This window comes from Erigeron canadensis, chromosome 3, assembly GCF_010389155.1.
Source record: "Erigeron canadensis isolate Cc75 chromosome 3, C_canadensis_v1, whole genome shotgun sequence".
NCBI classification, from domain to species: Eukaryota; Viridiplantae; Streptophyta; class Magnoliopsida; order Asterales; family Asteraceae; genus Erigeron; species Erigeron canadensis.
In genome coordinates this window covers 42,773,824-42,788,580 of record NC_057763.1, presented here as the reverse complement: position 1 = coordinate 42,788,580, position 14,757 = coordinate 42,773,824, and the positions used below count along the sequence as shown (strand labels likewise).

Sequence of the window (14,757 nt, the reverse complement as noted above, 5' to 3'; positions counted from 1 at the left end):
TTTATGTGAGGTTGATTATTTGTTTCTATCACATAGAAAAAAATTCAAGAGGATAAGAGATTTTTCCTAAATAAGTACCATAAAATATTGAAATATTTATTAATTTGTATTAGCTTTACAGTGTATCTATTGATTCCTATGAATTAACCGAAAAAGTTGTAGAAGTCATTTTAATACATTGACATTATGCATAGACAGACCAGAATGGATATAATAATGGGAATCAATATTAGTTCCAGTTTTACAATGTAAAATAAAATACTGTATGTTTTTTTTGGTAAATTAATCAAAAAAATTTGATGCAGTTATCACTTGCCTGTAATAATACCTACCGAAACATATTTTAATACAACTAATTAACTAAATATCTTGTACGTCGCCGTTTAATGCATTGTAACCTTATCTTTTGTATATCCATTTCATATCTTAAACCCTCTTTTGACAGAGGGCCTAAAACCCCCCCATATATACTCCTCCTATTCCTTATCTCCGGCCACCGCTGTAGCATGCCAATTAATGTTCTTGCAACGCCGGACTTCCGTATAATCAGCAGCTCAGTTTCACTTCCTGTAACCCTAATCACCATGAACCACTCATTATCGTCAAGAACCAGCCCTGTTGCTTTTTTCCCCAATAATAATTACCAGTCAATTTCGTCGTGCAATAACTTAGGGTTTCCAAAATTAAATGTGATTGGCGAAAAGGAGTTACTCGAGTTTAAGGTAAAACAGGGGAGGTCTGAAATTATGGCTGCTGCAGGGAGATTAGTTGAGGATGATTGGGTCAATGATTTGACTTCTGGTGAAAGGCACTTGTATAATGGTGGTGGTAGAGGCGGCGGTTCTAGAGGTGGCGGTCGGGGAGGTTATACTCGAAATGATGATAGAAATAACAATGTAGGATATGGTAACAGGGAAAGTAGAGGTGGCGGTAGGGGCGGTTATACGCGAAATGATGATAGAAATAATAATAATAATAATAATAATAATGTAGTAGGATATGGGAATAGGGAAAGTAGGGGTTCATTTGGTGGTGGGAATCGGGGTGGTAGTACGAGAGCAAGAGGGCGATTCGGGGGTGAATATGGAGGTAAGGAACAAGGGCCGAGGAGGGAGAATGGGAGGGGAGGAGGGGGAGGGAGAGGGAGATTTGGGGGTGAGGTGCAGAGGAGGAATCATGGTTATACTCGTGGTGGTGATTCGAGTAAGGAGAGTGGGGGTTGGGGTTCGTTTTTTTCGTCTCCTCAAGGGAGAGAGCCGTATGTGCGTGATGCGTATAGAGATGATCAACGCTCCGGGTCTAGTAGGATAGATGATAGGTTTGGTGGTAGTGGTAGGGAAGATCGTTTTGTGTCGAATAGGAGAGGTGATAGGTTTGGTGGTGGTAGGGATACAAATAGAGAAGATCGATTTGTGTCAAATAGGAGAGATGATAGGTTCGGTGGTGGTGGTAGAGGGAGAGGAAGTCGTGGTGGTGGTGTTAGAACGAGTGTTAATAGGGGTATGGAAAGAGGAAGTTTGGTATTGGCGGAAGAAGAAGGGGATGTGAACAATGATGACGATGAAGAGGGGGATGCAAAATTAATGGATAGCTATAGAGAATTGTTTAGTGATGAAGAAGAAATTGATGACTTTGAAGACGACGAAGAGGATGTTGAGGAGGATGTGGTCTTAGGAAAGGGGAATTCTGTGAGTTTACCAAAAGTTTCTGGCGAAGGAAATGAATCTTATCTAAGTGAGAGCAGGTGTGTGAAACGGGCCTTTTGTGTTTGTATTCCAGTAGTTGATTATTCTTGCTACAAAATACACAACTGAATGAGTTTTTTAGTACAAACTATTCTAAAATTAACTTGATTTGTTCCTTTTTGTGGTCATAAGTTTGTTGTTTCTAGTCGTTTAAAACATTTGATACAAGAATTTGTGGAGGAGTAGAATTACTTCTGCTTCCTTATGTTAATTCAATTATGATATTTATATATTATAATTACTCTAGTACATTGCTTGTTTTAAGCCTATTTTCAGAGAACATAGAATTATTAGATTATCCTTTCAGGGGAAAGATTTGAGTTAGCTCTGAGTAGATCTATACTAATGTCCTCAGGTTTGATCAATGTTTGGTTTCACCCTTGTCTCTAAAAGGAATAAAGGATGCTGGGTATGAGAAGATGACCATAGTCCAGGAAGCAACACTTCCTGTCATCCTTAAAGGTTTGTGTGTTCTGAACATATAATAATATTGGAGGAGTCAGTTTATCAGTAATTTTTCATATTTGTTTTGTTTGAATTACTGTTATATATAAGCGTTGCTGTAAAACGGGACTGTTATTACCGAAAAACATTTGATTACTTCATTAAACCTTATGAGACCTCTAAATGATCGGTAACCTTTATATCAATATCCACTTGAGTTTTGTTTTGAGAAGCAGAATTTTCGACTCCAATATTAAAGTACAGCCTCGTCTTTCTCAATTGTGATGTAGGTGTGAGAATTTGATTGGTGGAATTTTGATGTATGACCATAATTTATGGGACTTCTTTTATACAGGGAAAGATGTGCTGGCCAAGGCTAGGACAGGTACCGGAAAAACCGTCGCGTTTCTGGTAATACTGCTCCCTAGAATATAAATCCAATAGCTTCTTTTGATCAACATTGCTTTCTTATACACGTGGCAAAATGGGTGGGTTGAGTTTTGGTCAAAATGGTTGACTTACTATATTTCAGGTCAACATTTCTTACTAAGTAAATCACTCGATATCTCTACCTCTACTTTCTAACCACGAACCAGATCTCTTCTTTACGGAATATTCACTTTTTAATGAAGTTAAATCTTATGAACTTGGATGCTTAAAACCAAATAAGACCTCCTTAAGAAGACATACCTTTCTCATTCTAATATATATTTTCTTTCGTTTCAGCTCCCGTCAATTGAAGTAGTCGTGAACTCACCACAAGTTGGCCGTGATGAAAGATGGCCCCCAATCGTAGTCCTTGTCATATGCCCTACCAGAGAGCTTGCAAGTCAGGCTGCAATGGAGGCTAATAAGTTGTTAAAATATCATCCTTCTGTTGGTGTTCAAGTCGTTATTGGTGGCACCCGCATTGCTTCAGAGCAAAGGCGCATTCAGGCAAACCCGTGTCAGGTCAGCAGTTGTAGTATATGCTCGGCATCTTTTTATATTTTCTTCATAGTTATCACCTTATCGGAAAGTAAAATTCTGTTGCTTCTCTCTGCAGATCCTAGTGGCGACTCCTGGAAGGCTTAAAGATCATATTATGAATACGTCTGGATTTGCCACTCGGATAAAGGGTGTGAAGGTTTTGGTTCTCGATGAAGCTGACCATTTATTGGACATGGGATTTCGTAAAGATATCGAGAATATCATTGCAGCTGTGCCAAAACAACGACAGACACTCCTATTTTCAGCCACTGTCCCACCTGAGGTTTCTTTCTAATTCCAGTGTGGTAATTTCTGTATATGATTTATTGCGGTTCAAGTTCTTGCAAATCAAGAAAACATCGTGAATGTTTCTTCTAATGTGAAGGTTCGTCAAATCTGTCATATTGCTTTGAAAAAAGATCATGAATATATCAACACAGTCGAAGAAGGTAGTGAAGAAACGCACACACAGGTAACACCTAAAGAAGTTCTTTGGAAGTTTATGTTAATCTGTTAGATCAACCAATGTGTTAAACATGGTCTATTTTTTATTTTATATTTTTTAAGGTGCAACAGAAGCATATGATTGCTCCATTGGACAAGCAATTTTCACTGCTTTACACTCTTTTAAAAAATCATATTACGGATGATGGTGACTATAAGGTATTTTTTTTTTCTGAACCTTAAAACATGTCGTCTTCGTTTGTATATTCCTTGCTGGTTTGTTTTTATTTTGATTTCTTGCTTTTTACTGCTTATGATATAGACATCAGCCTAGGATTAATTATTGGGTATATACAAAAGCGAATCTGGACTGAAACCGAGTGGACACTAACCTCAACTAGTTGTCCAGTTCAGCTCAGGTTAGAGCTGGTTATGTCCCAAACTAACCTATGAACTCAGATATGGAAAATTCAAACATAAAATGGTGTTGTTTCAAGTTTGAGAAAATACCAATATTTGAAAGTATTAGATTGGTATGTTGTTCGGAGTTGAAGTCCTGACTGATAGTGCCCACACCTAGGCGCTAGAGATACCTCGAGGGCTAGTTTTAAATCAATAAGTTAAAAACTATATAAAAAAAATATGATTGATCATCTTTGGGTAGCCATGAATTTCATTTTTTCCTATATTCGCTTTTTGACTCTCAAATAAATGTATCCGGTATACTATTAGTTATGGATGCATTATTTGAATTTTATAGAACTAAGTCAATTATTTGATTATACTTTTTGCAGGTTCTGGTGTTTTGCACGACTGCCATGGTCACGAAATTGGTTGCAGACATACTCAGTCAACTGAAGTTAAATGTCCGAGAAATACATTCCAGAAAGTCCCAAAGTTACAGGACTCGGGTTTCAGATGAATTTCGAAAATCAAAGGGTCTTATACTGGTTACTTCTGATGTGTCTGCACGTGGAGTGGATTATCCAGATGTAACGCTTGTTATTCAAGTATGACCTTTATTTCAATATGATTTCAACAAATATACAGTTTTAATCCTAATATGTTAGTTTTATTGAATAAAGTGATTTAGTACATTGTATGCATTTAAAGTACTTCTGTGGGAGGCTTTTTAGTTGTTTGACCCATTGGGCCGAAATTGCTTTGCTGCCTCTCGCTGAAGTGTATCTGGGTGCAGCTACTTACATACCTTGCTGCACTTGCAGGTTGGGCTTCCGGCTGATAAAGCTCAGTATATACATCGGCTTGGAAGAACTGGGCGCAAAGGGAAGGAAGGGGAGGGAATACTATTGCTAGCACCCTGGGAGGAATTCTTCTTGTCTACCCTTCGGGATATACCAATTACAAAAGCTGACCTACCTCTCATTGACCCAGACACAAAGAAAAAGGTCAGTTTTAGATTATACTTTTACACATGTAGTTCATAGTTGTTAGCATGTCAAAGTTACTTTAAGGGGATGTTTTAAATTGTATCTTGAAAGAGATCGACTGACATGAAATAGTAAGAACTAGATAATCTGCTATTATATGAGGGGCTGCAGCAGACTTTTCTATGATGCTAAGCCTGTTAAAGATGTTATAAGATGGCTTAATAATGGTTTTACCTTTAAACTTCTTTTTTGCATGGTTTAGTACCCTAACTTGGGTTGACTTGTTTTAACTCTTTTACGAGTAACTTATAAATCGCTAAAATGGTGAACCTTTTAGGAACCATTATCAAAAGTCTAGGGTTAAAATGATTTTTGAGTATTGACTTGTGTAAAAGTTTATAATTCTTTTATCATTTTAATCAAAGGTGAGAGACTAAACCATGTGGAAAAAAGGTTAAGAGTTAAACCTCAAGTATAATGGAAGTTTGATGGTTAAACCATTATTAAACCCAATCAGATAATCAGACGAGTGCTTGAAAAATTCCGATTTTTCAAAACTTACATTTGTTTGGGGAACTACAAAGATTACATGTAAAAAAATAAAAAGACCTTCAATCTAATTGTTTAAATTAGTTTATCGCAACTGCTCTCAAACTATCCGAGATGGCGAGATGTATTTAATCCTTAAGCGATCAGGTAATCAAATCATTTTTTACTATACCCACAGGGTAGAAGCTCATTATCAGACTTGCAATCACAGTATGCAGATAATCAAATCATTTTTTACTATACCCACAGGGTAGACTGCTTGAGTGCTTCATGCATAATTGTTTGTAGAGCTTTTGAATTTTGTGAAAAATACACATTCATACCCAGAACAAACACTCATTGTGTGTATTGTTGTGTACCCCAGGTGGAGAGGGCATTGTCATATGTGGACATGAAAAATAAAGAATCAGCATACCAGGCCTGGCTGGGCTATTATAACTCTAACAAAACTGTTGCCAGGGACAAAAGCAGGCTTGTGGAACTTGCCAATGAGTTCAGCCGAAGCATGGGGCTTGATATTCCACCAGCACTTTCCAAACTTGTGGTCGGTAAAATGGGACTAAAAAACGTTCCTGGTTTGCGATTTAAATAAGATTTAGATGTTGTAACATAATATCTGAACTAATATTCGCAAGGAACATGCAAATTTTTTGTAACGAACCAATTTGTTTCATTTCTTGTAAATTAGTGAAAACTCAAAATCATTCTCTTCACTTCCACTGCTATAGGCTTCTAGTTTTCGTTTTGATTTCTTGTTTTCAAGTGGCTCACTGCTATGGGATTCCAGCTCTTGTAAACATTGAACAGGTTATGCAAATGTCGATTCACTCTAATATTATTTTGGTTTCTATTAAAACACTATCTATATATGAATTTGCAAATTATCAAGGACATGTGTCAATTTGTGGATGTAAAATGGCATAAGACCTTTCCTTTGGGCCTTACATCTGGTAAGAAATGTCTCGATAGGTTGGAAGCAGTTAGCAATAAACCCATGAGCAAAATCTATACAAAATTACAAGACTCTGCAAATGGGCATACGTACGAGGTCACAACATGCTGCTCTTTTTTTTTGGCTTATTACAATGGCAAAAGGTCTATCTGAAAGACAATTGTAAATTGAAAGACACATGACGTAAATTCTATCATATCATTAATTATAAATGCTACATGACAAAAGGTCCATGGAAATTGGTACGTGTTTTTCTGTACTAAAAACCCTAACCATCATCAGTAGAAAACATGGGGTAACAATTGTAAAACCAGGTAGAGCCCTACAAAGTTCTACATCCCAGAAAGTTGTAATTGAGTTAAAGCTACATATTTTGCCGAGGTCGCCCCTGTAAGTCGATAACGGACAACAAGAACAAGAAATCTCTTCCACATGGCAACCTCCCTTGAGCATACTTTTACATAAAACCACAGCGTGCTTGCTAGACCACAAGCTACAACCTAAAATTTGCACAACTGACCAGTGAGTACAGATGGCCCTTTCACAAATATCAGGAGCCGCTTCTTTGTAAACTTCCGATAACTCACCTTTTGTGAATCTAAATGTGTCTTGTCCGGTGAACGATTTTGAGCAACAGGTGGTGTAAAGAAAATTATACTCTCCTGTGGAAAAACAGTTGAGAAACTTCAAGTTCCGCGTACAAGAAACTTTGGCTATCTATATGGTATTCAATAGAAGGCATAATTGGACAATAATTCCCTGTGCAAACCTTCATAGCAATTGACTAGACATGTAAATGAAAATGATTCGCACTATCTATCAGATATCTAAAGACTAAAATGCCTCTTCAATGGAAATAAGTAAAAAACCCCTCAAAATACTTCATATGGAAAAAAGATGCAGCTTTCATTTTATGGACGAAGTATCAATATACAATATGATAAGCTTTAAAGAAAAAGCTCATAGTGACCATATGTCCATATCAGATAACTGCTAAGCATATACCATGTTGAAAAAGAGCCATATTACATGAAAATAAAAAAAACTGAAGCTAACAGTTGGCAACATTACAGTATTTTGGAGTGATGTAGTAAAAAGTAGATAGCATCATAGCAGTGCTTGTTACTTCCATGCATGAATGGAAATTAGCAAAATATATTTACAGAAACTATTGAAATCTATGAAAAATAAACAGAAGGAAATCTGTTTAGTTCCCCAAAAGAATTGTGCATAACTCAAGGGGCCATGCTTATTTGTTACGTAAATTTTTTTTTTAAGATTGATTCATTGACATGTTGCACAGATAATAAGCCTCAGATGTAAAAAACAGTAAAAAGAAAGACAGGCATTTGGTTTGTGTCAGAACAGCATGACAAATTTCTAACCACCAACAATTCTGAGGGTAGTATTTAATGAAAATTACCTTTGATGATGGGGTGACGACGGTTGATCTGGTGAAGACCGCTGAACAGATGCCCCATGTATCCTATGTTCACGACCTCCCTCACTCCTTGGTGACTGCTCATTCTTACCAGGAAAACCTGCAGATCCGAAAGAACCAAACTCAAACTGCTCATTCTGCGAAGCAAAACCGCCATTTTGCTCAAATGGATATACCATCACAACAGCAGTACCGTTTGACCCAATCGGCGGGACTCCAGAAGCTGGCAAAGGATACATACCATAAGTAACATTGCCAGGACCATTTTGACTTGAAATGGAATCATATCTCTGTGAATTCAATGACCGACTCCCGCTAGAACCCAAACGGGTGGTTGATTTATCAATTTGATTACGACTATGGTTACGGCCAGAACCACGTGATTTTGAATTAACGTTCCAGTTGCCTTCTCTTTCACCATGATTATCACTTCTATCATAGTTATAGTTCCCTCTGCGAGGACGATCCTTAACACCAACCTTCTGAAACAAGAGCAAGGAGAAAAAATTACTAGACCGAACACCAAATAGCAATAAATGCTATAGAACAACAATAGAAAAGATATAAAGTAACAAGATCATCAAAATATACGCAATAAAACAGATCACACTTCAGAATTAAATCACCTTTCAGTTTGGCTATGTAAAATAGATGAGAATACCAAAGAAATAATGTTTATTAATCGAAAGTGTAAGAAATAAAGAACTCCATACTTGGCAAATAACGGAAGTAGAATACTTCGCTGTTTTTGAAATAACTAAAATACTCTTCAGCAACATAAAATAAGATAACCCTAACTAAAAAACTTTCTATATAATAATAACGTGTGAAATTTTTGGAACGGAGAGTGGTTGAGATATAAATCAATACAGCATTTTCGATCAATGAAATTATTTCCCGATTGGTTTTAATTTCAAAACATTTGACAAAAACATCTTCACTCTTAAAGATCATAAATATATGAGATTGTTTACTAATATGAACTATTTAATTACAATACTCCTACACAAAGAGATGTGCAGAGAAACTTCTTACAAGGTTTGGCAGATACGTGCCAGTACCACTACGATATCTTGGCATATCTTCCACATATTGCTGATAAACATTAGGTCTATTGGGAACAGACTGAAGAGGTGCAACAGGAACGAGACGTGGTCCATAATTCATGAGCTGTGTGACAAGGTTCATGTTGGGCAGTGGTCTTCCAGGCCCATCCCAAGGGACACGACCCTGTAAATAAGCTGGCGGTACCATAACGGGTGATGGATATACATTGGGCCCATTTTGACGTGGACTCTGGCAAAACCGACCAAACTGTAGATTCTGCCAATGGCTAGCAAAATCACTATTTAGAATATCAGAGTTGGATTCATCTGGTGACTCACCAGCAGTTGCCCCTCGCAAACTGAAGTCCTCTGATTGCTCAACTCCTTCAGGATGAAAACTTTGACCAATATCACCATTCTCAGCACTCTCAACATGGCTAGCTGGTGCAGCTGATGATCCATTTTCTGATGGAACGTTATAAAACGGAAGCATCGTAAAGAATGGAACAGGTGGCCCGGTGGGATAAAAGGTCAAGGGCGGTCCCCCAGAATTGTCCAAGCGTTGTCTTGGATTAGACCCAATAATCATTGGAGCCATCGGGATAACGGAACCTGAACCACTTGTTTGAGCTGGTTCCGTATTATTCCTGTTTGGCCTTGGCAGAACTTGTTTGAGTTGGTTCGGTACCAACTCAGAACCCAAATTCATCGGTGTGACCGGGACCCAGTCCTGATCATCATCCTCAGACTCCGTATAGATGTTAGCTGTTTTCTTACCTCGTTTTTCCTTCGTTGACTTGTTGACTGTTGATGTTTCATCCCACGAACTCTCAGAAGATGTTTTACTTCTTAGGGAATTACTATGAGCAGCAGACGAGAATCTTGAACTCGAGGCTCGTTCATCTAAATAAGCATCATTTACTTTAAATTCTTGATATTGGGAATGATCCGAATGAAGATTGTCTTGCAATCGGTCACGTTTATCCTTGTTATTCCTTTGTTGACTTCTCACCAGCCCGCCAGAACCACCAACACGACGAGGTGGTGGCACGTAATTCATTCCAGTAGAAGATGATTGAGATTTTACATCATCTTGTGGAACAAATTCCGGGTTCACACGATCAGGTTCACGCCACAAGTCGTGATTATTATCATCACCGGACTTCATTTCCATACTACTGACATTATTTTCGTTAAGAGGATCAACCAAATCTTCAGAATTTGAGTTCATTCCAACCCCCGAAAAGTAATGAGGAAACAAACTGTGAGGAAACTGCATACCTGAGAATTGAGGATCAATAAAAGGCATATTTGTGGGAATCATTCCGGCCATATTTCTTTGTGTGTATCCTAATGAAGATAGAAAAGATGGAGACATTGGGAAAGGTAAATGACCCGATGCTAAATTTACTGGCCCGTTGAACCCATGAAATGTATAAGATGCCATCATGTTCACAAGATCTTGCTCCTTTTGATGCATATCTTCACGATGATACATATTTGATTCAATTGTAGGCTCAAAACTTTGATGAGGTTGAGCATGGGATAACGATGAAGGCTCATTTTTCTCGCTATCAGCTTCAACATTTTTCCTCCTATTGCGATTTTTTTCAGTTTCGGGCAGTTTGTTACGGGTCTCTTGAAAAGGAACATATTTATATGTATCGGTTAGTTCAGGGCTCGATCGTGTTCTAGCAAATGGAGACCTTTGAATGTCATTGACCAACTGGCCCAATTTCAAGTTCCGTTGATTTTTGTTAGCATGAACTGCAGTGACAACGTTAGTTTTGGGTGAACTTGACTGATAATTGCTAGAATGAGTATGGTCAGTCTCTAACTTCTTGCCACTCGAATCCCTAACTGGAGCATCAGTTGACAGTTTAAAAGTCAATGAATTGGTAACTGGTACATCAGGACGATTACCATTCCCATGGCGGTCCCATGTGTTGGTGAAAAACTGATTTACTTCCGCAACGAGATTTTCCTTTGGGCAATCAAGTAATCTTGCCAGCCTATCGGCCCCATACGCAAAAGCACTACGTATTCTGAAAAAGTTACCTGGAAACATGATAATAGAAAAACTAAGCGATAACTAATAAATCACACATACGAATAAAATGATAATTACTCCCAGAACCTCACACATCAGAGTAATAACCTTGTTTGAAGAATTAAAATCAGAAAATCAGTCATTTAAAGCTAAACATAGTTAGGGACTTTTTAGTTTATCCAAACTTACTCGCTTCTTAGGGTCTGATTGTTTCAAGTTGAAACATTCAACCCTGAATTATCAGAACCTTGGTCACTTTTTGTCAAACACTCAACACTGATTATTAAAACTTAAAGTAGTCGGGGTTGGTAAAAATAGAGGCCACATATAATGTAACTGAAATTCGCTTGCATTTTGTGATAAAGAAAGAAGCAATATGTATTTAAAAAAAAAAAGGTAAATCAGTTTGTTTTCCATATATATCAATAATATAGCAATAAATATATACCTTTACTGACACTTCGTCCAAGATTGTTACTCACACGCAGTGGATCAATAACGTTAAAATATTTGGAAAGAAAAGGTTGGCCTTGATTATCCTGACCAGCTGGAAAGACAGCATAGACAGAGCTACAAGCATCAAGAAACACTTTGTTAAGCAACAAGTCTCCACTGTCCTTCCGAGGTGGTTCCGCTGCAGTGTTGCAAAAAGAATAACCATCATTTGAAGATACAAAATAATCAGTCTACTTTCGAGAAGAAAATTGTTAACAAATATTACCAGTTACATCTGGAAGTGAATTTATGGGTACAGGACCCCACAAGCTAACACAGAAGTTGTCCCAATCAAAATTACTGAAGAACTCTAGAAAACGATAAAGCACCTGAACGTGAAATGGCAACATTCATAATTATATTAATTAAAAAATAATCAAAAAACAAGAAACTGCTCAACCATCCCAAGCTTGTATGAACTGATTATTCCAACTATTTGTTTTTTTTATCAAGTCACAAAAATCATCCCAAAAAATAAAAATATATTTGTCAAGGTGACAACCTCAAGAGGACCCGTAAAGGAATTGTTGAAGACATGGAATATGTAAAGAACCAAGGTCTCAAGGGCATAAGTTGATATAAGTCCATGATGAGCACCAAGAATACGACTCTCGTAGTAACACCAAGCTTTAATCAATATAATGCTACGCTTAAACAAATGATTCTGGTTTATCAGATTGTCAACCTGCACCAGCAATATAATTCAATAAAAAACCTATAAAATGAAACATAAAACTATATGTGAAAGCATCACACTAACCTCCTCTAGAAAGCAAAGTGTACAAAGTCCTCCGAGCTGATTAAAGGAAATATCTACCACAATATTCTCCACGAGACACTTTATAATCTTCACCTACAATTTTATCAACACATGCCATTATGCCAATACCAATCAATATCTATGACAATAAATCACGAAAAGAGACTGAAAAGCTCCTTAGCAACAAACTAGTGGGGTCGTGCAGGTCGAGTAATGGGTCAACTGTTTTGCATAGAAGCAGCCAGCAGGTAAACTTTAAGGCCAAGTCAAAACAGATTCGATCGATCTGCCAACATTTCTTTGTCCATAATGGAAACTTTACAACTAGTTCTCATACATAATATGATCATAAAATATGTTTATTAGAACAATGACCCACTTAATTCATCGGGAAATTTCGGATGTCGTCAGCAGTTAACTACAGTTTGGGCAACTTTCAACCATTGGATGAGTTTGGACCACTAATTTTTTAGCTGAACTATATGGTTCTAACCATATTGCCTGTTTATCAATTACAACTCAAATTGATCCATCTTTTCATTATTGGATTGAAATGAGCCAACGACCACCTCTATCCCAATCTATGACGTTTCTTTCACAGCTACCGCTCATGTTAAAATTACCCTAGACTTACTTCTCCTAACACCTACCATGGTCCTGTAATATTAGTACATTATTAAATGTGGGTCGCAACTGAGTACCACAGGCCGCTTGGTACAAGGCCAATATTGGTGGGGGTCAATAAATGTAAAAGTAAAACTTCTCATCTTAGAGTAAGTGGATTTCAAATGTCATAAATAAGCTATAAGAGAATAGTGAATTTCACAGATAACAATACAAAAGAGAAAAATAGAAGTTGAGCAGGTTTTAAGTCATATATAAGCTTGTAATCCAATCCGCTACAAACCAGCGTTTGCACAATATAAAACAGCTTGTCGTTGATGGAAATTCAAATACCAAGGCATGCGTAAGACTTAGACAGAAAGCGATGATATGGTATCAAGGGATCACGACACCATATTCCAGCTATCAAGAGAGTATGATAATCACAACCATATAGGTAATTGGGGGGACGGTATAACAATAAACAAAAAATAATGAAGAATAAACGTACTTCTGCTTGAATATATTGCACTTCCGTAACATGAAATTCTGCATTCTCATTCTTCTCCTCTGTCTCTAACAAATCACAAACTTCTCTAGCCCATGAATCTTTCAAGTTTGGATTGTTGCTGAAGGCAGTTAAGTCGATATCCCCATCAGGTAGATACGTTTTAAGAGGTACCGACCCAAATGTAAAAACCTACAAACCACAAAAGAAAATACCAAAGGGGAGATGAAGAATCAGAACTACTTTGACCCTCAATAATAGGAAAACTAAATCATAATTACTTCATGCCAAACACTACTTAATGAGTTCATAACTTCATACATGTGTCGGAACATCCCTTTAGTTACATGCTCTTCAAGTAAATAGAGCCTCTATTCTACTATGTTTTTCATAACTGCTTACCATCAAGCCTTCTTAGTTCTTAAAACCATGTTCAACATCTACAACACATTCGAATTCAACACATAGCATACAGTTCCTAGACTAACATAACTAGGAACACGTCAATGTACAAAGTTACAAACCATTACAAAGTCATCAAGGAAAAAGAAAAAAACCTGACAGGGAAAACACTTCATAATAAGCCGTTGCACGTAATCAGCAACAGCATTTCTACGCTCTTCAGACGGCTGATTTGGTTGTATACGAGTAATAAGCTCGGCCGTTCTCTCCTCAGCCTTTAACCATCTATCTGAATCTAAACTCTCTATCAATGGACCAGCATTGGGCAATAGCCCATTCGGCAACAACAAACGCCCACCACCACCCATCTGTGACCATCCCTCGATCTCGCCCATACACAACTATTTAACAAAAATACTACTTTCACAACAACACTAAATCCCAATAGCCCAGCTTCTTACTATCTCAGAAAAATGCGAACTTTTTTCTGTCCCAACTAAAGATTCACTTAAATATCCTAAAACAAACATACATACATACATATATGCCTATGTATATTACATACACATATAAAATCTCACTAAAAAGGTGAGACCAATGATGATTATATACGACAAAGTGTAAACAATTGCGGCGCTAAAATTATGACCCACATTAGAGAAATAAATAATAAAGGTTCCTTTTTTATAAATTTCGAGAACCCTAAAAAACAAACCCTAATTTAAAACTAACTAATTAAAAAAAAAGTTGAAAAATATCTGATCATAAAAATCGGTGAATAAGATTGTCAACAAAACCCTAACACTATAGATAGATGTGTGTATATATATATATATAATTGAAGATTAATTAATATTGATACAAATAAAAACAATCTGGGTGAATTTGAAGGAAAAAAGTTTAACAAAATTGGGAATGAAAAATTAAGAATTGATTGATTGTTGGGGAAAAGAAAAGG

The 14,757-nt window shown here is 37.0% G+C and overlaps 2 protein-coding genes across 6 annotated transcripts; one reads left to right on the top strand and one right to left on the bottom strand.

The window, feature by feature from the left end:
- The first annotated feature begins 400 nt into the window (after positions 1-400).
- LOC122592530 (DEAD-box ATP-dependent RNA helicase 31-like) lies at positions 401-6,255 on the top strand. The gene is made up of 10 exons (XM_043764782.1): positions 401-1,744; positions 2,101-2,207; positions 2,545-2,600; positions 2,916-3,140; positions 3,235-3,441; positions 3,544-3,630; positions 3,726-3,821; positions 4,397-4,612; positions 4,829-5,011; positions 5,907-6,255. The coding sequence occupies exons 1-10, from the start codon at positions 507-509 to the stop codon at positions 6,132-6,134; spliced, it is 2,643 nt and encodes an 880-aa protein (XP_043620717.1). The 5' UTR covers positions 401-506; the 3' UTR covers positions 6,135-6,255.
- Positions 6,256-6,673: 418 nt separating this feature from the next.
- Positions 6,674-14,518, bottom strand: LOC122591082. Of its 5 annotated transcripts, none has more exons than XR_006322674.1 (10): positions 13,955-14,514; positions 13,401-13,589; positions 12,287-12,379; positions 12,029-12,211; positions 11,753-11,855; positions 11,480-11,665; positions 8,971-11,039; positions 7,918-8,417; positions 7,082-7,156; positions 6,674-6,994 (listed from the first exon to the last, which is right to left on the bottom strand). XR_006322674.1 is itself a non-coding variant. In XM_043763281.1 (10 exons), exons 1-10 carry the CDS (start codon positions 14,192-14,194, stop codon positions 7,147-7,149), a joined length of 3,432 nt encoding a protein of 1,143 aa, XP_043619216.1. In that variant the 5' UTR covers positions 14,195-14,518; the 3' UTR covers positions 6,674-7,146. The 5 variants fall into 5 exon arrangements, 4 of the variants coding, with proteins under 4 accessions (XP_043619216.1, XP_043619215.1, XP_043619214.1 ...); XM_043763281.1 differs by having other exon boundaries at positions 6,674-7,156; positions 7,918-8,035; positions 8,177-8,417; positions 13,955-14,518; XM_043763280.1 differs by having other exon boundaries at positions 6,674-7,156; positions 7,918-8,035; positions 8,129-8,417; positions 13,955-14,517.
- Between the last annotated feature and the right edge of the window lie 239 nt (positions 14,519-14,757).